Source organism: Octopus sinensis, linkage group LG18, assembly GCF_006345805.1.
Source record: "Octopus sinensis linkage group LG18, ASM634580v1, whole genome shotgun sequence".
Lineage (NCBI taxonomy): Eukaryota > Metazoa > Mollusca > Cephalopoda > Octopoda > Octopodidae > Octopus > Octopus sinensis.
In genome coordinates this window covers 37,853,672-37,875,898 of record NC_043014.1, presented here as the reverse complement: position 1 = coordinate 37,875,898, position 22,227 = coordinate 37,853,672, and the positions used below count along the sequence as shown (strand labels likewise).

The 22,227-nt window shown below is 38.3% G+C and overlaps 1 protein-coding gene across 2 annotated transcripts in view; it reads left to right on the top strand.

Annotated features, from left to right (window-relative positions):
- The first annotated feature begins 913 nt into the window (after nt 1-913).
- LOC115221515 (monocarboxylate transporter 14-like) overlaps nt 914-22,227 on the top strand; it is a 74,961-nt gene continuing 53,647 nt past the window's right edge. For both annotated transcript variants that reach the window (XM_036510891.1, XM_029791716.2), the window contains exons 1-3: nt 914-997; nt 3,578-3,842; nt 16,975-17,118. In XM_036510891.1, the coding sequence (XP_036366784.1) occupies nt 3,599-3,842; nt 16,975-17,118 (388 nt within the window). In that variant the 5' untranslated portion in view covers nt 914-997; nt 3,578-3,598. The remainder of the gene's footprint in view (nt 998-3,577; nt 3,843-16,974; nt 17,119-22,227) is intronic.

The window sequence follows — 22,227 nt, the reverse complement described above, 5'->3', positions numbered from 1 at the left end:
GTGTTTAGCACCTTGTGGGTAGTAAAAAAATAGAAATAGGTATTTCGCCAGTCGCTACGTTCTGAGTTCAAATTGCACAGGAGTCAACTTTGCCTTTCATCCTTTCGAGGTTGATAAATCATGTACCAGTGAAATTCTGGGATCGATGTAATCGACTAGTCCCCTCCCCAAATATTTCAGGCCTTGCGCCTATAGCAGAAAGGATTATTATTATAAAAGAAGCGAGCTGGCAGAAACGTTAGCACGCCGGGCGAAATGCTTAGCGGTATTTCGTCTGCGTTACGTTGTGAGTTCAAATTCCGCCGAGGTTGACTTTGCCTTTCATCCTTTCGGGGTCGATAAATTAAGTACCAGTTACGCACTGGGGTCGATGTTATCGACTTAATACCTATGTCTGTCCTTGTTTGTCCCCTCTGTGTTTAGCCCCTTGTGGGTAATAAAGAAAAAGAAATAGGCATTTCGTCAGTCTGTACGTTCTGAGTTCAAATTCCGCCGAAGTCGACTTTGCCTTTCATCCTTTCAGGGTCGATAAAATAAGTACCAGTTCAACACTGGGGTCGATGCAATCGACTTATCCCCTCCCCGAAATTGCTGAGTTTGTGCCAAAATTTGAAATCCTTATTATTGTTGTTGTTGTTATTGTTGTTATTATTATTATTATTGTTATTGTTATTATTATTATTGTTATCATTATTATTGTTGTTATTATTATTATTATTATTATTACTACTACTACTACTACTACTACTACTACTACTACTATTATTATTATTATTATTATTATTATTATTATTATTATTATTATATTATTATTATTTATTATTATTATTATTTAACTTGTTATTATTATTATTATCATTATTATTATTATCATTATTATTATTATTACTATTATTTAACTTGTGTATTAAATTTTTCTTTACAGATTACATTCTCTGAATGAAGAAATCTCGAACATATTTCTGTAACAAATCCATTTTTAACTCATTCTTCCAAGGTATTATTTTTACATTTTTTTTTTTTTACTCTAAAATGTTGTTTGCCACTTCAAGTATTTTTTTTTAAATTATTATTAGTAGCAGAATCTTATTGCGCCGGACAAAATGTATAGAGGCATTTTTTCCAGCTTCGCGTTCTGAGTTCAAATTCCGCCGAGGTCGACTTTTCCTCTCATCTTTTCGAGGTCGATAAAATAGGTACTAGTTGATACTAGTGAAGGCGCATGGTTCAGTGGTTAGAGCATCGAGCTTACGATCGTGAGATTGTGAGGTCGAATCCCGGACCGGGCTGTGTGTTGTGTTCTTGAGCAAGACACTTTATTTCACGTTGCTCCAGTTCACTCAGCTGTAGAAATGAATTGCGACGTCACAGGTGCCAAGCTGTATCGGCCCCTTTGCCTTTCCCTTGGATTACCCTTGGAGGGTAACTTTCTAGGTGCAAACCCACGGTCAGTCATGACCGAAGGGGGTCCCAACCAAGTTGATACGAGCACTGGGATAGATGTAATCGACTAAGCCTCTCCCACAAAATTTCAGACCTTGCTTCCATAGCAGAAAAGATTATTGGCAGAATCACTAGGGCGTCAGACAAAATACTTTTGCAGCTTTTCTTTTGGCCCTTCTTTGCATTCTGAATGCAACTTCATCCGAGGTTAATTTTGTCTTTCATCCTTTCGGAGTCGACAAAATATGTGCCAGTCAAGAAGTGGAATCGATGATATTGACTTAACCACTCCCGCCACCAATTTGCTGGCCTTGTGCTTAAATTAGAAACAATTATTATATTTCTTATTTCTTTATTGCCCACAAGGGGCTAAACATAGAGGGGACAAACAAGGACAGACAAACAGATTAAGTCGATTACATCGACCCCAGTGCGTAAATGGTACTTAATTTATCAACCTCGAAAGGATGAAAGGCAAAGTCGACCTCAGCGGAATTTGAAATCAGAACGTAACTTCTGGATATGAGATATATATATATATATATATATATATATATATATATATAAAATATTATTCGAGACAAAACCACTATTTTGCAAAACAAACAAGGAAATTTCATAATTTGACACTGAATTATTGGAAGTCCACCTGAAGATTGTCGATCAAGACAAGAAACGATTGTAGTGGCGGTTTTTTTGACTATTTATTAAAATTTTATGTATTGATTAAGTCTTTCCTTGTTTGTTTTACAAAATAGTGGTTTTGTCTCGAATAATATTTTATAATATTTTACTATAAAATCGATTTAATCCTAAATCTGATTTTTTCCCTGTAAATTTGGATTTATTCCCTAATATTTATTATTATATATATATATATATATATATTGCCCACAAGGGGCTAAACAGAGCACTCTTTCCGGCGCTGTAACGATTCTGCCATCTCGCAACTAATACAGGCACAAGGCCTGAATTTTGTGGAGAGGGTGAAGTCGATCACATCGACCCCAGTACTCAACTGGTACTTACTTTATTGATTCTGAAGGGATGAAAGGCAAAGTCGACCTCGGCAGAATTTGAACTCAGAACGTAACGACAGACGAAATACCTATTTCTTTACTACCCACAAGAGGCTAAACACAGAGAGGACAAACAAGGACAGACAAACGGATTAAGTCGATTACATCGACCCCAGTGCGTAAATGGTACTTAATTTATCGACCTCGAAAGGTTGAAAGGCAAAGTCGACCCCGGCGGAATTTGAACACAGAACGTAACAGCAGACAAAATGCCGCTAAGCATTTCGCCGGCGTGCTAACGTTTCTGCCAGCTCGCCGCCTTATTATGTTTCTTGGTGCTCATCTACGTGTAGAGAATCAGTAAACTTAAATCACTAATTCATGGTTATAAAAGTGAGGGTAAGTCCAGTGTGTTATTTGTCCAGTTTCAAACTGACTGAAATCACGTAGCTGCGTGGATAGAAAGAAGCCACGTAATTTCTATTAAATCGTGGGAGTTAATTTATCTCCCGTCACTTACAAATACATATATTCATACATACAAATGAGCGTGTTTAATTATTTCTCCACACTCACACACACACACACACACACACACACACACACACACATATATTTCTTTCTTTTTTTTTCTTTTTTTATTCGTTTCAGTCATTTGACTGCGTCCATTCTGGAGCACCGCCTTTAGTCGAGCAAATCAATCCCAGGACTTATTCTTTGTAAGCCTAGTACTTATTCTATCGGTCTCTTTTGGCGAACCGCTATGTGACAGAGACGTAAACACACCAGCGATGTTGGGGTGGACAAACACAGACACACAAACATATACATACATATAAATATATATATATATACGACGGGCTTCTTTCAGTTTCCGTCTACCAAATCCACTCACAAGGCTTTGGTCGGCCCAAGGTGCCACGCAATGGGATTGAACCCAGTACCATGTGGTTGGTAAGCAAGTTACTTACCACACAGCCACTCCTGCACATATATATATGTTAACATCACATTTTCATTTATCACTGACATTTTTTCCATTTTGTTTTTTTTTTTCTTTACCATTCTTTATTTTTCATTCTCTCTCTTTCTCTCTCTCTCTCTTCTTTTCTCAGTCAACTTCACATGATCTCAGGATGTCGAAAACTAAAAAAGGCTCTCTTACCAGCGATGAAAATCCTCTACAAAAGATACCTATTGTACCCGACGGTGGGTGGGGCTGGGTGGTTTGTATCGCTAGCTTCTACTGCAACCTTATCTGTTCTGGACTGGCCAGCTGCTTTGGAATAATGCTCATCCAGATTTTGGACACATTTCAAACGTCTGCAACAAAAATATCCTTAATAGGCAGCATTTTCACAGGACTCATTCTATCCTGCGGTAAGTTGAAACACCTTCTGCTCTCTCTCTCTCTCTCTCTCTCTCTCTCTCTCTCCTCTCTCTCTCTCTCTCTCTCTCTCTCTCTATCTATCTATCTATCTATCTATCTATCTATCTATCTCTCTCTCTCTCTCTCTCTTTTACTCTTTTACTTGTTTCAGTCATTTGACTGCGGCCATGCTGGAGCACCGCCTTTAGTCGAGAGCAAATCGACCCCGGGACTTATTCTTTTGTAAGCCCAGTACTTATTCTATCGGTCTCTTTTGCCGAACCGCTAAGTGACGGGAACGTAAACACACCAGCATCGTTGTCAAGCAATGCTAGGGGGACAAACACAGATACACAAACACACACACACACACCACACACACACCACACACACACAATATATATATATATATTATATATATATATATATATATATATATCCGACAGGCTTCTTTCAGTTTCCGTCTACCAAATCCACTCACAAGGCATTATTCGGCCCGGGGCTATAGCCGAAGACACTTGCCCAAGATGCCACGCAGTGGAACTGAACCCGGAACCATGTGGTTGGTAAGCAAGCTACTTACCACACAGCCACTATTTTTCCATTTTTTTTTTTTTTTTTTTCCTATTTTGTTTTCTTGTCGGAACATTGGTGACAATACGGAGTTCTTGTCAAACTTTCTTTTTTTTTTTTGCTGCAATTCAATTATTAAATTTATTGTTTTGTTGGTATCTTTAGAAAAATATACTTACCTGTTTTTTCTCTTTTTTTTTTGTTTTGTTTTGTTTGTTGTTGTTGTTCTCAAGTTTGACTGGCTCTGCAACTTCCATCTTTCTTTTTTTTTTATTTTTGTTTTCATTTTTTTTATTTATTGAATTCTGGAAGTTGATTGTTTATAATTTGTCTTTCCTAAAACTTATCAACTGTATTGATTGGTGAAATGGTGAACAGATTTATAAATGGATGCAGATGAATGCACAAAACAATCTATTATTGTTGTTGTTGTTGTTGTTACTGTTGTTGTTATTTTTTGAATCAAACATTTGGGGGAACTCGGTTTTACTCAGGTCACACCCGTCACCTCCTACAAACACGCAAGACGCGTGTTCTTCCTCCCTTCCTTCCTATACAAAACTCTCTCCCCCCTTTTTTTCCCCCAAATAGCTCATCTCTGCTGTCAGTTTACTCCCAACATTCATTCTCAAAGCTGATGTCTGCTCATATTTTGATTCCACTCTAAGTGCCGATCACGCATCTCTCACCTGGATATCAGTAACCATGATTCCAAGTTATTAATACTCAAAGGGCTCTCCCTTACACTCTTAATTCTCTAAAAGACTCCGCCGGTTACGACGACGAGGGTCCCAGCTGATACGATCAACGGAACAGCTTGCTCGTGAAATTAACGTGCAAATGGCTGAGCATTCCACAGACACGTGTACCCTTAACGTAGTTCTCGGGGATAATCAGCGTGACACAGAGAGTGACAAGGCTGACCCTTTGAAATACAAGTACAACTCATTTTTGCCAGCTGAGTGGACTGGAGCAACGTGAAATGAAGTGTCTTGCTCAAGGACACAACGCGTCGCCGGGAATCGAACTCACAACCTTACGATCATGAGCCGAATGCCCTAACCACTAAGCCACGCGCCCTCACATACACTCTTAATTACATCTACTGACTCAACAACTCTCCGAACTCCTACAACCACCAGCCGTCTCTCGTCCTGCATCGAGAACTTCCATCCTCTTTCTTCTTCTATGAAGTCAATCTTCGTTGACTTCAATATTCACAACTCGTTTTGATCTCACGCTCCATCCTCCTACATTGATGTTGCTGCAGAATCTAAATTTTATTTTTCAAGCATCAACTCTCTACAACATTTTGTAACGTTACGTAGACACTCCAAATAATCCTTGATCTCTTTCTCACTTCAAACGTCCTTGATCTCTTTCCTATTTCTCTACCAATCCATTATCGTCTCTGCACCTACCATAAAACCTTACCATAGCTACCCACCACATATCTAAACACTACCCCACTTTTCTCCCACTTCTTGGACACTATGGTACTTTGGCAGAAACGTTAGCACACCGGACGAAATGCTTACTGGTATTTCGTCTGCCGCTACGTTCTGAGTTCAAATTCCGCCGAGGTCGACTTTGCCTGTCATCCTTTCGGGGTCGATAAATTGAGTACTAGTTACGCACTGGGGTCGATATAATCGATTTAATCCGTTTGTCTGTCCTTGTTTGTCCTCTCTGTGTTTAACCCCTTGTGGGTAGTAAAGAAATAGGTACTTCGAGTTAATTGAGTGTTCGGAGCTCTGGTCGTAAATACACTTCACTAGTGATCTGAGACAGCTAAATAGGTCATCGACACTATCTCCTTAAGTATGATCTTCCTCATCCCTCACTTAATTGTCAGAACCCCAAATCACTCAAGTGGTTCACGCAAAACTACGTTACGGTAGTACAAAGGTTTGTGTGCATCGCTCAGAAAAAAAAATACCCTTCTCTACTACCGCACTTTCTACCGCAATTCGTGTAAGACCACAGTCTGTGAGACAAAAGTTACCTACGTACATTGTACAGTTTGAAAGCTCTCTTACTTCCCAAACTTCAACTAGTCTGCCTGATCCCGTTTCTGAAGAATATCTATCGACTACATAACATCCTCAGCCATGATGATTCCGTAAGAAGTACTCTTACGAAAAAGCTTTCACGTCACAACACGATTTGTGTCCAAACTTACGTTGCACACACTCGGTAAAACTTGTTGCGTTGATTCTTGAAAGAAACGCAGCTAAAACTACGTTGCAATTAAGATGATGTCTGCTTTGCCTGGTGGTATCTTGGTGGTCAACAGAGGCGCTGTTGACAAGTCATAGTGATAATAGCAATGACTGTGAATATAAACTAGCAGTTCGTTAGAAAACAAGGCTGTTTGATCGAAGGTCGAAGTCCTCAATATAGACAATATTGATGAACACATTCTGTACTGTTCAACCTCGTCGAACGTATCTACAAATACGAATTGCTCAATTATTTTAAAATACATGTGCAAACATATACTGTGTTGTTCAATTGCTTTGGAATCTCGTTGGGACCAATATAGAAAAAATACGGATGCACAGGGATAGAAAAAAATTAATTATAGCATTTTTCTTATATTTTTATGCAATACCAGATGTGCATACTTCTTCTGGCCTTGTGATACTATAATTCGAAGTTGTTAAACGGAACATGTTCTTCTAACGGTTGCGAAACGCGAATTTTAAGATGGATAGTAATTCATGCATAGAAAAAAAATTAATAAAATTGAAATGTGCATAAAGGTGTTCCAGAAAATATGGATCTTTACCTTTTGACCTACAGATTTAAAAATAATTTTTTGTAACTAAACACTTTGAAACTTCGGACACTGGTAGAATGTGTCATATAAAACATCTTTTACTCTTAGCATTTTCGAGAAAAACTTATATGTACGAAGTTATTTCGTGTTAAAGTTGTCGTATTTCGGTAATTTCAACCAATCAATGACGTGTATTCAGCTGAATAAAATTACTGCCGTTGTTTAAACCACAACTATCGACGGTGTATATTTCGTTTGTTACTGTTATTTATGATATCGTTCGTGCGTTTGTACTGGTTTTAAGGTTTTAGGATTAGGGTTAGGGTTTTAGGGTTAGGGTGTTATGGTTAGGGTTTTAGGGTTAGGGTTAGGGCTTTAAGGTTAGGGTTAGGGCTTTAGGGTTACGGTTAGGGTTAAGGTTTTAGGATTAGGGTTAGAGTTGTCATAAATAACAGTGACAAACAAAATATACACCGCCGAAGGTTCTTGCTGAGAAACAACAGCAGTAATTTTATTCAGTTGAATACACGTCATTGTTTGGTTGAAATTACCGAAATACTACAACTTTAACGTAAAACAACTTCCTAAATATAAGTTTTTTTTCAAAAATGCTAAGAGTAAAAGATGTTTTGTATGACACATTCTACCAGTGTCCGAAGTTTGAAAGTGTTTAGTTACAAAAAGTTATTTTTTAAATCTGTAGGTCAAAAAGTAAAGATCCCAGTTTTCTTTTATTTTTATGTAATACCAGATGTGCATACTTCTTCTGGCCTTGTGATACTATAATTCGAAGTTGTAAAACGGAACGTGTTCTTCTAACGGTTGCGAAACGCGAATTTTAAAATGGATAGTAATTCATGCATAGAAAAAAAAATTAATAGAATTGAAACGTGCATAAAGGTGTTGCAGAAAATATTTATACTTTTTGTATTCGTAACGTCAAATATGTAATTCAGCGTCTTAAAATAGTATTATGCATACGTTCTTGAATTAAAGTTCCTTTTGAGTATTATATATGGCATGAATGAGAAAATTTTGCACTTTACGGTAGTTAAACAAAAAATGATGTTCTGCAACTTGATCTCGTGCTCAATTGAACTCGTGTTTCATATTTTAAAGCAGCTGAAAAGAGATAGTTTGTTGTTCAATTCAGACGAAACTAAAGAAGGTGAGGCTGTCTCGTGGTCTGTTTATATGGCCAAAACTACTGTGAGAATACTGGTATCTAGGTTAGCAAAATCCGTGAAAAACAGTGAGTGTTAAAATGTCACGTGTTGCATGGGAGTTGCTACAACTTCTTTAATAACCTCTTATATAAAATCCGTTCTGTCTGTCTGTGTGTGTGGCTTCTAGGATCTCGGGCATCCTCCATCCGATTGCGCTCAAATTTGAAAGGCGTGTATAAGTCTTGAAAACATTACAAAAATCGATTTCAGGTGAGAATGCTATTGATAAAGCCGTAGGAAATCGTTTTTTCTTTGGAATAGAAAAAAAGTCTATATTTATTTCTTCTTTTGCTGGTATCTCAAATTTAGGTTAAATCAGAGTTTCTCAAAGGGGAGGCCTATGGGACGGTCGGACAAGTTGTTTTGAGAAAATTTGGTTTAAATGTTTGACAACTCAGCACCGACCATTGGACGGGGGCGTTTTGAGTTCAAATCCCGCCGAGGTCGACTTTGCCTTTCATCTCTTCGGGGTCGATTAAATATGTACTAGTTACGCACTGGGGTCGATATAATCGACTTAATCTGTTTGTCTGTCCTTGTTTGTCCCCTCTGTGTTTAGCCCCTTGTGGGCAGTAAAGAAATAGGTATTTCGCCTGTCTTCACGTTCTGAGTTCAAATTCCACCGAGGTCGACTTTGCCTTTCGGAGTTGCGTATAGGGGTCGGTCTAATCGACTGCTCCCCACCCCCGCGAAAATTTCGGACCTTGTGCCTAGAGTAGAAAAGAATAAATCATATTTTGTATTTTTTTCTCCTTTGTAAGCGTTTTGGGCTTTATCTCCTTACACTGTATGTGAGGCTGAGCTGCATCGAGATTGTGATTCCTATGTACCCTTTAACTGTCACATTTCTGTTTGCATTTTAACATAGACGAATAGAGAGCAGCATCAAAGGAATGAACGTGGCTGTGTGGTTAAACAACTTCCTTTCTAACCATGTGATCTCAGATTCTGTTCCACTTTGCAACATCTGGAGTGAGTGTCTTTTACTATGGTCCCAGACTGAACATAGTCTTGATAGAATATTTGCTAGATGGAAACTGAACGAAGTACAACCTATATATACTTATATAATATAATATGAAGTGTAAATATAATATTTAATAATGTAAATATACATTCTACCAAGACTATGTTCAATAAACACACACAACGCCCGGTCTGGGAATCGAAACCGCGATCCTACGACCGCAAGTCCGCTGCCCTAACCACTAGGCCATTGCGCCTCCATATATATATTTTATATATATATATATATGTGTGTGTGTGTGTGTGTGTGTGTGTGTATGCGTTTGTGTGTCTGTGTTTATCCCCCCCCCCCCAACATCGCTTGACAACCGATGCTGGTGTGTATACGCCCTCATAATTTAGTGGTTCGGCAAAAGAGACCGATAGAATAAGTACTAGGCTTACAAAGAATAAGTCCTGGGATCGATTTGTTCGACTTAAAGGTGGCGCTCCAGCATGGCCACAGTCAAATGACTGAAACAAGTAAAAGAGTAAAAGAGTATGTCTGTGTGTGTGTGTGTGTGTGTACGTGCGTGTACACGCAGTCACGGTTGTGTAATAAGAAGCTTCCTTCCAAACCACATAGTTCCGAGTTCAGTCCCACTGCGTGCTACCTTGGCCAAGTACCTTACGACTGGATTTGGCAGACGGAAACTGAAAGAAGCCTGCCATATGTGTGTGTGTGTGTGTGTGAATGTGTGTGTCTTTGTGTCTGTGTTTGGTCCCCCCACCCACCTATCACTTGACAACCAAAGTTGGAGTTTTTACATCCCCATAACTTGACGATTTGGCAAAAGAGACCGATAGAATAAGTACTAGGCTTACAAAGAATAAGTCCTGGGGTCAATTTCTTCAACTGAAACCCTTTAAGGCAGTGCTCCAACATTACAGCAGTCAAATAACTGAAACACGTAAAAGAATGTATACATATATACATATATATATGCATATATATATACATATCATATATATATATATACACACTCACACACACGCACACACAACAGGCTTCTTTCAGTTCCCATCTACCAAATCTACTCACAATGCTTTGGTCAGCCCAAAGTTACAGTAAAAGAAACTTGTGCAAGGTGCCATACTGAGGTACTAAACCAGTGGTTCCCGAAGTGAGTGGTACTGTCTCCAGCCCCTGTTGGTGGTGGAAGCATCGGGGGTGGGTGGCATTGAGGAAAAGTGGAGCACAAATTCATCGATCAAAAGGGGGCGATGTAACTGGCACCCACCATCCCCACCTCTGCCCCCATCCTAAAGATAATGGGTTATTTAGGTTAAGTTTCATTTATGAAATAATGTAGTTTTGAATTTGCTGCAGAAAGTCATCTACATTTGGGGTGCTGAGTGGGCGGGAGAAGGTACTAGGAATGTGGCTTGAGTGTCAAATAGGTGCCAGTCAGAAAAAGTTTGGCAACTACTGGACTAAACCTAGAAACATGCGGTTGGGAAGCAAGCTTCTTACCACACAGCCACGCCTTTTCTTTTAACATATGAGAAAGTGCTGAAAGCTTGATCTAACTTTGTAACCTTTGTGTATGGTTCTTTCTTTAAGACTCCGCCGGTTACGACGACGAGGGTCCCAGCTGATACGATCAACGGAACAGCTTGCTCGTGAAATTAACGTGCAAATGGCTGAGCATTCCACAGACACATGTACCCTTAACGTAGTTCTCGGGGATAATCAGCGTGACACAGAGAGTGACAAGGCTGACCTTTTGAAATACAAGTACAACTCATTTTTGCCAGCTGAGTGGACTGGAGCAACGTGAAATAAAGTGTCTTGCTCAAGGACACAACGCGTCGCCGGGAATCGAACTCACAACCTTACGATCATGAGCCGAGTGCCCTAACCACTAAGCCACGCGCCCTCATTGTGTATGGTTAGGACACAAATAATTGGCTTTAATGTGGCATGCCTTTGAATGAGAAATATATAATCAAAAAGAAAAACAAAACAGGTTACCTTATTGGAAAGCATAATAGATGCATTCTTGCATGAGATACGCACCTGTTTTACAACTTTATATTGCTGACAAAGCAAATTTAATGTTTCATTATACACCTATTTAAAAGATATTATAAAGTGGTTTCGTAGACGGAAAATGCATGTTTCTGTACGTGTAAAATACAATGTTGGGACAGAATACTGTAGTGCTATAAAATAGGTAGCAATAAATATGTAACATATAAGCTATATTCAATTTTATCTTCTTTCAAATCAACTGTATAGTTGTTTATACTTTGGTCGAGAGAGTTATTCTATAGAACATAAAACTCATATTTTTTGGCTGTAATGTTTTTCTGTAATCATAATTGGCCACCAGGGTGACACCACCACTATGGTTTTGTTGTCATCCACTCATTGCAAATAGTTGACACACAGAAGAAAGTTTAACATTCCATTCATCCTTCGAGAATTTTTCATTCAGATAATTAAAAGATGTTTCTTAAAAGTAACAAAAAAAAAACACGATTTTCCGTGATCGTTGCCAGTACCGCCTGACTGGCCCTAGTGCCAGCGGCACATAAAAGCACTCACTACACTCTCGGAGTGGTTGGCGTTAGGAAGGGCATCCAGCTGTAGAAACTCTGCCAGAACAAGATTGGAGCCTGGTGCAGCCATCTGTTTGCCAGTCCTCAGTCAAAACCGTCCAACACATGCTAGCATGGAAAACGGGCGTTAAACAACGATGATGATGATGATGAACACAGCCATTAAACAATGTAAGACACAGTTGACTTCAGGATTTGAACTCAGAACATAAAGAGTCAGAAGAAATACCACTAAGCATTTGTCCAATGTGCTAACCCAGACATCAGGTATGGGTTATGTATGAGCAAACAACACTTGGTAACCCTTCTGTAATATAACCACACTAGATGGAGAGCAAATCTTTAAGACATTTAGAAATAAAATGTGTGTTTTATATGCTTGCAAACATGGTATATTTAATATCAGTAAGAGGATGGCCTAAAAGAAAACTGGATTTTTAATTTTAGAAATTAGTATTTAGATCTTGCTGTCTAAATAGGGACTGAAAGCACAATTATTGAAGGACTAAAAGCACGATTGCTGGACTCTGCTTAGGATACCAATTGGTCTTAATCCTGCTCTATATCTGGGCTTATATTCTTGTGGTGTGCATTAGTTATTTATCAAACCTGTATATTGTGGAAAACATCTGCTCTTATGCTCCAGTTCTCTAAACAATCTTCAAAATCAAAAGTGGTCACATGGACCAAAAATGTTTCATGCAATAGTCATGCAGACTAAATATAAACACAAAGCAAGTACAGTCACACAGACCACATATAGTTATATTGACTAAATGTAACTACATACCAAAGGCAACCACACAGGCCTAGCCTTGTAAGGTATTTATCCAGAACAAAGAGTACGCTAAAGGTCATATACTTCAAAAAATTGTCTTTAAAAAAATACAAATTTTTAAAATGTCTTGTTTACTAACAGATAATATTCTATACACCAGCATTTTGTCCTGACTTAACATTTTGGGTTCAAATTCTACCAAGTTCAGTTTTGCCTTTCATTCCTTTCTAGGTTGATAAACTAAGTACTAGTTGAGCACAGGGAGTGATGTTATAAACTTGCCCCTCCCCTCAAAACTGCTAGCCATCTGTTAAACTTTGAAACTATTAAATATATTGCTTGGCGGGTGTCATCCCCACTGCACTAAATCACAGTATGCCTGCAAACAAGCAAAGCACATACAGTGAGTATATGTGTTCGGTAATGTTTCCAATGTGTTATGTCTCAGATTGGGTATATATAATTGAGTATATATGATTGGGTATATATGTTATATTGGGTATATATGATCCAACAAAGTTATAAAAGGTCCTTGACTGTGTATATATAACCCAATGATAGTTTTTTCTTCTTTTTTTTTCATTTTCAAATTCTCAAAAGCCAATGACATTAAGAAAAATACATAAAAAATGAAACTGTAGCAAACTAGCTAAAATTGATTGTTATTCTTTATTTAAAAACAAAAAAAAATTGGTAAATTTATTTGCCTTCTATTCTTTACTTGTTTCAGTCATTAAACTATGGCCATGATGGAGCAACGCTTTGTATGGTTTTTTTTGTTTAGTTTTTTATCAAAGACAGTGTCTAATACTTATTTTTAAAGCCTGGTGCTAATTTATTCTATGGGCCACTTTTGCTGCACTGCCAAGTACAGGGATGCAAACAAATCAATGCAGATTGCCAAGCAATGGTGGCGTGCATGTGTGTGTGTGTGTATGGGGGGGGCATAATCAAACACAATCACACACACACACACATACATACATATATATACATACGCAACATGTTTTTTTCAGTTTCTGTCTACCATATCCACTCACGAGGCTTTGCTCTGCTTGGGGTTATAGAAGATGCATTCCCAAAATACCACACAGTGACACTGAACTCAAAACCAAATTTTTGGGAAGCAAACTTCTAAACATATAGCCAAGCATGTACCTATTTCAATTTTTTGTGTGGGCATTTTTTTTTTTTGTGAGTGTTTTTTTTAGTAAATAACTTTAGTAAAGAATAGCAAAAATATGGTTCGATATAGAATATCCAACCCACTTGCCTTATAACTGTACACAGTATAGGTGCAGGAGTGGCTGTGTGGTAAGTAGCTGTGTGGGGTAGAAAGGGCTCCTTAGCCATAGTGAAGGCAATCTATCTAGGGAGATAACCTTACAATAAATCACTGGGTCCGTAGCTTAGAAATACTGGGTTGACGTCCAGCGGGAACAGCTTTGTTTCATGGAGGAGGAAAGATCTTCTTTAGTACTTGGTTGTACAATGCTTTCCAATGTGTGTAGTAGTGGCGCGCACACACATTATTAGCCATTTGAAAAGACTATGAAAGTCTCGACCACGGTCGAACAATGATGATGATGAGCTTGCTTACCAGCCACATGGTTCCAGGTTCAGTCCCACTGTGTGGCATCTTGGGCAAGTGTCTTCTACTATAGCCTCGGGCCGACCAAAGCCTTGTGAGTGGAATTGGTAGACAGAAACTGAAAGAAGCCCATCGTATACATGTGTATATATATATATATATATATATGTGTGTGTGTGTGTGTGTGTGTGTGTGTGTGTGTGTGTGTGTGTGTCTGTGTTTGTCCCCCTAGCATTGCTTGACAATCGATGCTGGTGTGTTTACATCGCCGTCACTTAGTGGTTCGGCAAAAGAGACTGATAGAATAAGTACTGGGCTTACAAAGAATAAGTCCCGGGGTCGATTTGCTCGACTAAAGGCGGTGCTCCAGCATGGCCACAATCAAATGACTGAAACAAGTAAAAGAGTAAAAGAGAGAGTAAAGAGTATGTACATGTGTACGTAAGTATGTATGTATGTATGTATTTGTGTATTTGTAGGTAGGTGTATGCATATGTATATAGAAGTACCAGAACAAAAATATTTGTACCAATTCTTGTTAGACAGTGAAGCAAACCCAAAAAGAGAATGCCATTTTTTTCTCTCTCTGATATCACCAATAATATCCAACCTATACAAACTCATCAACATGTTATTTCTGTCCGTTTCCTACAAGAAATATTTCTAGAAGCATTGAAATCATTTTAAACATATCTTTTCCTTTTTTTCTTTTATTTCCTTTCTTTTTTTAGTAGAAATAGTCAAAGTACTCAAGGTCACTTGACTCGTCCCATGCACAGCCATAACTAGTACCATTTTTTTTGGCACCTTCTAGAATTTTTCAAAATAGATATTACACATTTGGAGGTATGTATCTTAGGCTGTCATAAGCAACGAGTCATTTCTTACTAGCTTCTTCCACAAATATTTCAACAGGTTTTCTGTTTTTGGATATATATCAAAACCTAACAGTACTCTTTGGTGAGTTCATTGCCTTTCTTGGATCAAGGTTTTAGACTTATAACAGCTTCTGATATTTTCCATTTCCTTTTTGTATTTTTTACCTGTTCTTCACCATTATAACAGGTGTAGTGAGTTATCTTTTAGAGCTTTGTTTCTTTCAGTCATAGAATTGCAGCTATGTTATCCAGCTAAACCACCTTGAAGGCAACAAACCAACATCAGTTTTCGAGCAATTGTGAGGAGACAACACACAAATGCACTTACATACACATACATACATACATACATACATACATACATACATACATACATACATACATACATACATGAACACATGCATGCATACATACATATCTATTATATAAAATCCATTCTGTTTGTCTGTGTGTGTGTCTTCTAGGGTCTCGGGCATCCTCCATCCGATTGCGCTCAAATTTGATATGAAGATACTGACGGTATTAGGGCGTGTATAAGTCTTGAAAAAAATTACAAAAATCGATTCCAGGTGAGAATGCAATCGATAAAGCCGTGGGAACGTGCATTTGTATGTGCAAGTACATCAGCTGTTGCGATGTACTTACTGGTACTTTGAATTCTTCAGTTGCATATTTGTGTGAATAAAATCATTTTTCTTTAGAATAGAAAAAAGTCTATCTTTATTTCTTCCTTTGCTAGTGTCTCAAATTTAGGTTAAATCAGTGTTTCTCAAAGGGCAGGCCTATGGGACGGTCGGACAAGTTGTTTTGAGAAAACTTGGTTTAAATCCTTGACAACTCAGCACCGTCCATTGGACAGGGGGCGTTTTGCTCGTATTTACATATATATCTATATATTTATCTATTTATCTATCCATTTATCTATATGTATATATATTTATATATTTATACACACACACACACATGATGATGATGATGATGATGATGATGATGATGATGATGATGATGATGATGATGATGGTAATGATGATGATGATGATGATGATACAGGGGTTGAACAAAATAATGGAAATACCTTAAAATTTCAAACAAAATTATTTTAATATAGGGTAGGACTGCCTTTGCCAGTAATTACAGCTTGAATTCTATGAGATATAGACTCGTACAAAGTTTGTATGATTCGAGCTCACAACCTCACGATCATAAGCTCGACACTCTAACCGCTGAGCCATGCACCTTCACTGCCTGGAATTGAACTCAGAATCTTGGGGTTAGTAGTGACCTGAATAATAATAATAATAATAATAATAATAATAAAAATAATAATAATAATAATAATAATAATAATAATGATAATGATAATAATGATAATGATAATAATAATAATAATAATAATAATAATAATTATAATAATAATAATTATAATAATGATAATAATAATAACATCAAAAAATTCCTTAGGAAAGAGAACCCAAGTTCGAAATTTCCCCAAGACACCTGATGAAGGCTGGAGGGTATATCAGCCGAAATGTTGTGTTAACAGCAAGCAAGATGAGGACAAATATCTGTTGAATGTAAATAATGTAAATAATGTAAATAAAAAAGTTATGAGGGGTTATATGGTAACCTTAAAGCAGAATTTTGCCAGGTACTTAACCAGCTTTCTTTTTTTCTATTCCCTCCTCGAATCAGATCAACTTCAATTTATGTAATAATTATATATATTCCATTTCTTCATTTTCTAGGTCCTTTAGCCAGTGCCCTCATGTCTCGCTTTGGTCACCGATTTGTTATCATTCTTGGCAGCATATTTGGATCATTTGGACTACTACTCAGTGTTTTTGCCATAAATGTGGAGATGCTAATCATAACATTCGGAGTCATTGGTGGTAAATTTCAATTTTATTATTATCTGATACTTATATATATATATAATATATATAAAGAACTATTATCTTATACATTTCTGAATTTCTGGGTGCCTTTTTGTTCTGCATATCTATGTTTATATTGCTTCTTCTATTTCATGTCTTCTATAAATTATATCAAATATATATATACATATATATACATATATATATACATATATATATATACATATAGTCTTGCCGAAGACCCGGCAAGACTAGTCAGGCCATAACCCATGGCCCCTACCTGGGACGTAGTCAGTCCACCTGTGCATACCTTCCTTCTTGTGACACTTGTGAAGACCTGTTGAGGCAAGTGAAAATCAAAATCAAAATCAAAATCAAAACAAATCAAAATAGATGAACATCAATGGAATCTGTATCTTTGTGGTACCAGTGCCGGTGGCACACACTTTGTGGTACCAGTGCCGGTGGCACACAAGAGAACCATCCGAACGTGGCCGTAGTCAGTTCCGCATCGACCGGCCTCCGTGCTGTGGGCACGTAACAAACACCATCCGATCATGGCCGTTCGCCAGCCTCATCTGGCACCTGTGTCGGTGGCACATAAAAACACCTTCCGAAGACCCGGCAAGACTAGTCAGTCCACCTGTGCATACCTTCCTCTTGTGACACCTGTGAAGACCGGTTGAGGCAAGTGAAAATCAAATCAAATCAAATCAAATCAAAATAGACAAATAGATGAACATCAATGGAATTTGTATCTTGTGGTACCAGTGCCTGTGGCACACAAGAAATCCATCAGTGCTGTAGTCAGTGCGGTGGGCACATGACAAACCCCATCCGATCATGGCCGTTCGCCAGCCTCATCTAGCACCTGTGTCGGTGGCACATAAAAACACCATCCGAAGACCCGGCAAGACTAGTCAGGCCATAACCCATGGCCCCTACCTGGGACGTAGTCAGTCCACCTGTGCATACCTACCTTCTTGTGACACTTGTGAAGACCTGTTGAGGCAAGTGAAAATCAAATCAAATCAAAACAAATCAAAATAGATGAACATCAATGGAATTTGTATCCTTGTGGTACCAGTGCCAGGTGGCACGTGGCACACAAGAAAACCATCCGAACGTGGCCGTAGCCAGTACCGCATCGACTGGCCTCCGTGCTGTGGGCACGTAACAAGCACCATCCGATCGTGGCCGTTTTGCCAGCCTCATCTGGCACCTGTGTCGGTGGCACATAAAAACACCATCCGAGCGTGGCCGTCTGCCAGCCTCGTCTGGCACCTGTGTCGGTGGCACATAAAAACACCATCCGAGCGTGGCCGTTTGCCAGCCTTGTCTGGCACCTGTGTCGGTGGCACATAAAATCACCCACTACACTCTCGGAGTGGTTGGCGTTAGGAAGGGCATCCAGCTGTAGAAACACTGCCAGATCTGACTGGACTGGTGCAGCTTTCGGGCTCCCCAGACCCCAGTTGAACCGTCCAACCCATGCTAGCATGGAAAGCGGACGTTAAATGATGATGATGATGATGATGATGATATATACATATATATATATATATATATATATATATATATGCAGGCATATGATGTAGAAAGACAATACAATCAGAAATATAAATATATATATATGCAGGCAATCAGAAATATATATATATATGCAGGCATATGATGTAGAAAGACAATACAATCAGAAATATAAAACTAAAGAAATAATATATTTAGTTTTATAATTTAGATATATTTTTCACAATTCTCATTGAAATTTTTTATTTTATTCTACTTTTATTCTTTGTATCCATCATCTGTGTAATTTTCCAACCGATTGTACGTTCTAGCTGTCTGTTATATGATTTCTTTATTCTCTCTTTTACATTTTTGACTGCATCAAAAGGGAGTCGCTGTTATGATGTAAGGAAGTTGCCGATGTGGGTGTAAAATAAACAGCCATCACCTGATAGAAAGAGCAAGTTAATATATTCTCGGTGGACAACAAGATATCTCCCGCAATCCCAAAAATTTTTTAAAATTAAAAAAGCCTCTTGTTTAAAGTGTTCCAAGTCTACATTCAGTACCAGCAGAGCCAAAAAGTATACACAAAAACAAAAAATTCTTCACATGTGGCTACTCAAGGTTGATGTTACAAACGCTGGATGCAGAAATCAAAATGGCGGATAGAAAGAAATTCACTTCCTGTTTGTTACTTGTCCTTTTATATTTTATTTCTATAATTTTATGTTCATTTTATAAAGTGCCTTTCATATATATTTTTATTACAAAATATTTCATAATAATTCCTTAATTATTTCTGGACTATTTCTATTTCTCACTGATTAAAATTTTATTTTTCTAGTCAAATGAAGTTCATTTCAAATATTTATGTTTATAATTTTTTTCATAATAATTTTGATATTTTTATAATCTCAAAAATCTTAATAATTTTTTTCTAACAATTTTCTCGTTTTAAATTATATCTCTCTATTCTTTAACATGTCGTTTTGTTCACTGCTTATTTTATTTAGGCATTATGTGTACACATATGAATGCTTTTATTACTTGTCACAACAGTAATTTTCAATACCATATATATATATATATATATATGTATATATATAAAACCACTTATGTATGGAAATGTCACACAATTTGATTTACTAAAGAAGGTAAACTGTATAAATTGACCTCTTCTGGTGTGGTATATTATTAAAGAAAACCCAACAGGTGCAATTATGCATGCACAAGCACACACACACACACACACGCACACACATATGCATATATAAATATTGTGTCGGTGGCACATAAAAAAAACACCATCCGAGCGTGGTCGTCTGCTAGCCTTGTCTGGCACCTGTGTCGGTAGCACATAAAAACACCATCCGAGCGTGGCCGTCCGTCAGCCTCGTCTGGCACCTGTGTCGGTGGCACATAAAAAAAACACCATCCGAGCGTGGTCGTCTGCTAGCCTTGTCTGGCACCTGTGTCGGTGGCACATAAAAACACCATCCGAGCGTGGTCGTCTGCTAGCCTTGTCTGGCACCTGTGTCGGTAGCACATAAAAACACCATCCGAGCGTGGCCGTCCGTCAGCCTCGTCTGGCACCTGTGTCGGTGGCACATAAAAAAAACACCATCCGAGCGTGGTCGTCTGCTAGCCTTGTCTGGCACCTGTGTCGGTGGCACATAAAAACACATCCGAGCGTGGCCGTCTGCTAGCCTTGTCTGGCACCTGTGTCGGTGGCACATAAAAACACCATCCGAGCGTGGCCGTCCGTCAGCCTCGTCTGGCACCTGTGTCGGTGGCACATAAAAAAAACACCATCCGAGCGTGGCCGTCTGCTAGCCTTGTCTGGCACCTGTGTCGGTGGCACATAAAAACACCATCCGAGCGTGGCCGTCCGTCAGCCTCGTCTGGCACCTGTGTCGGTGGCACATAAAAAAAACACCATCCGAGCGTGGTCGTCTGCTAGCCTTGTCTGGCACCTGTGTCGGTGGCACATAAAAACACCATCCGAGCGTGGCCGTTCGCCAGCCTCGTCTGGCACCTGTGTCGGTGGCACATAAAAACACCATCCAAGCGTGGTCGTCTGGCACCTGTGTCGGTGGCACATAAAAACACCATCCGAGCGTGGCCGTTCGCCAGCCTCGTCTGGCACCTGTGTCGGTGGCACATAAAAAGCACCATCCGAGCGTGGTCGTCTGCCAGCCTTGTCTGGCACCTGTGTTGGTGGCACATAAAAACACCATCCGAGCGTGGCCGTTCGCCAGCCTCGTCTGGCACCTGTGTCGGTGGCACATAAAATCACCCACTACACTCTCGGAGTGGTTGGTGTTAGGAAGGGCATCCAGCTGTAGAAACACTGCCAGATCTGACTGGCCTGGTGCAGCCTTCGGGCTCCCCAGACACCAGTTGAACCGTCCAACCCATGCTAGCATGGAAAGCGAACGTTAAATGATGATGATGATGATGATGATATATATGAATATGTATATATTCATATAAATAATATATATATGCATATATACATACATATGTGTACATACTTACACATATATGTATATACATATGCATGTGACATCCTGTGCCCACATATGCATATGTATATACATATATATGTAAGTATGTTCATATATGTATGTATATATATATTATTTATATTATTATATGACTGAATGCCACACAACCATTTCCAAGTAAGCTCTATCCATATATTCATACACACACACGCACACACGCATATATATGTATATATAAATATATAAATAGATACAAGTAAGTATATATGTATACATGCATTCATGCATACAAACCACACACACATACATACATACATACAACATACATACATACATACATACATACATACATACATACATACATACATACATGCTTATATGCATACATACACACACATACACGTGTGTGTGTGTGAGTCTATATGTATAGAAATGTATGAGTACTTGTGCATGCATATATAGCTATGTATTTTTATATGCATGTATGTATATATATTTCTGAGGTACACTACAACAATTTCTAAAATCATCAAGAAAAAAACTAAAAAGCTTTATCTAATAAATATAAAAAAACATTAAATACTACCAACACCCTACTTAGTTTTATAAGGAAAATGACAAGCTGCTTCAAGGAGTAGAATTTAATTCATTTGGTTATTGTTCTACTGCTTATGTTTGAAAGTTGATCCATTCTCTTCCTATACTTTTTTCGTGAAACCAGCAAAGAAAGCTCTGCACAGTGACTCGTCCAGTAGAAGTAGCAATCAAATCTCCTTTGAACCAAGCTCTTCTACCCCAAGGAAAGATAGAAAAATGTCATAGATATCTCGAATTTTGAGAAGAGTCCTCTTTCCCTGAGATTCTAATATAGTCTTGTTCTGTTTGTCAAATTTCTCTCAGAGACGATTACCATAAATTCAACTTCACATCAGTAACCATCCAGTCACTCTTGTACTTTTTTTGTCTTTTTCAAATATTTCTATTAAGTCCATCATTTATGGTGAACCAAAGCTCGAAAAACAATACAATGAAGTAATGATGTTATTTCCTTTCTTTGAACTAAACTACTTTTTTATGGTATCAGGATAAGAAATAATTGTGCCTA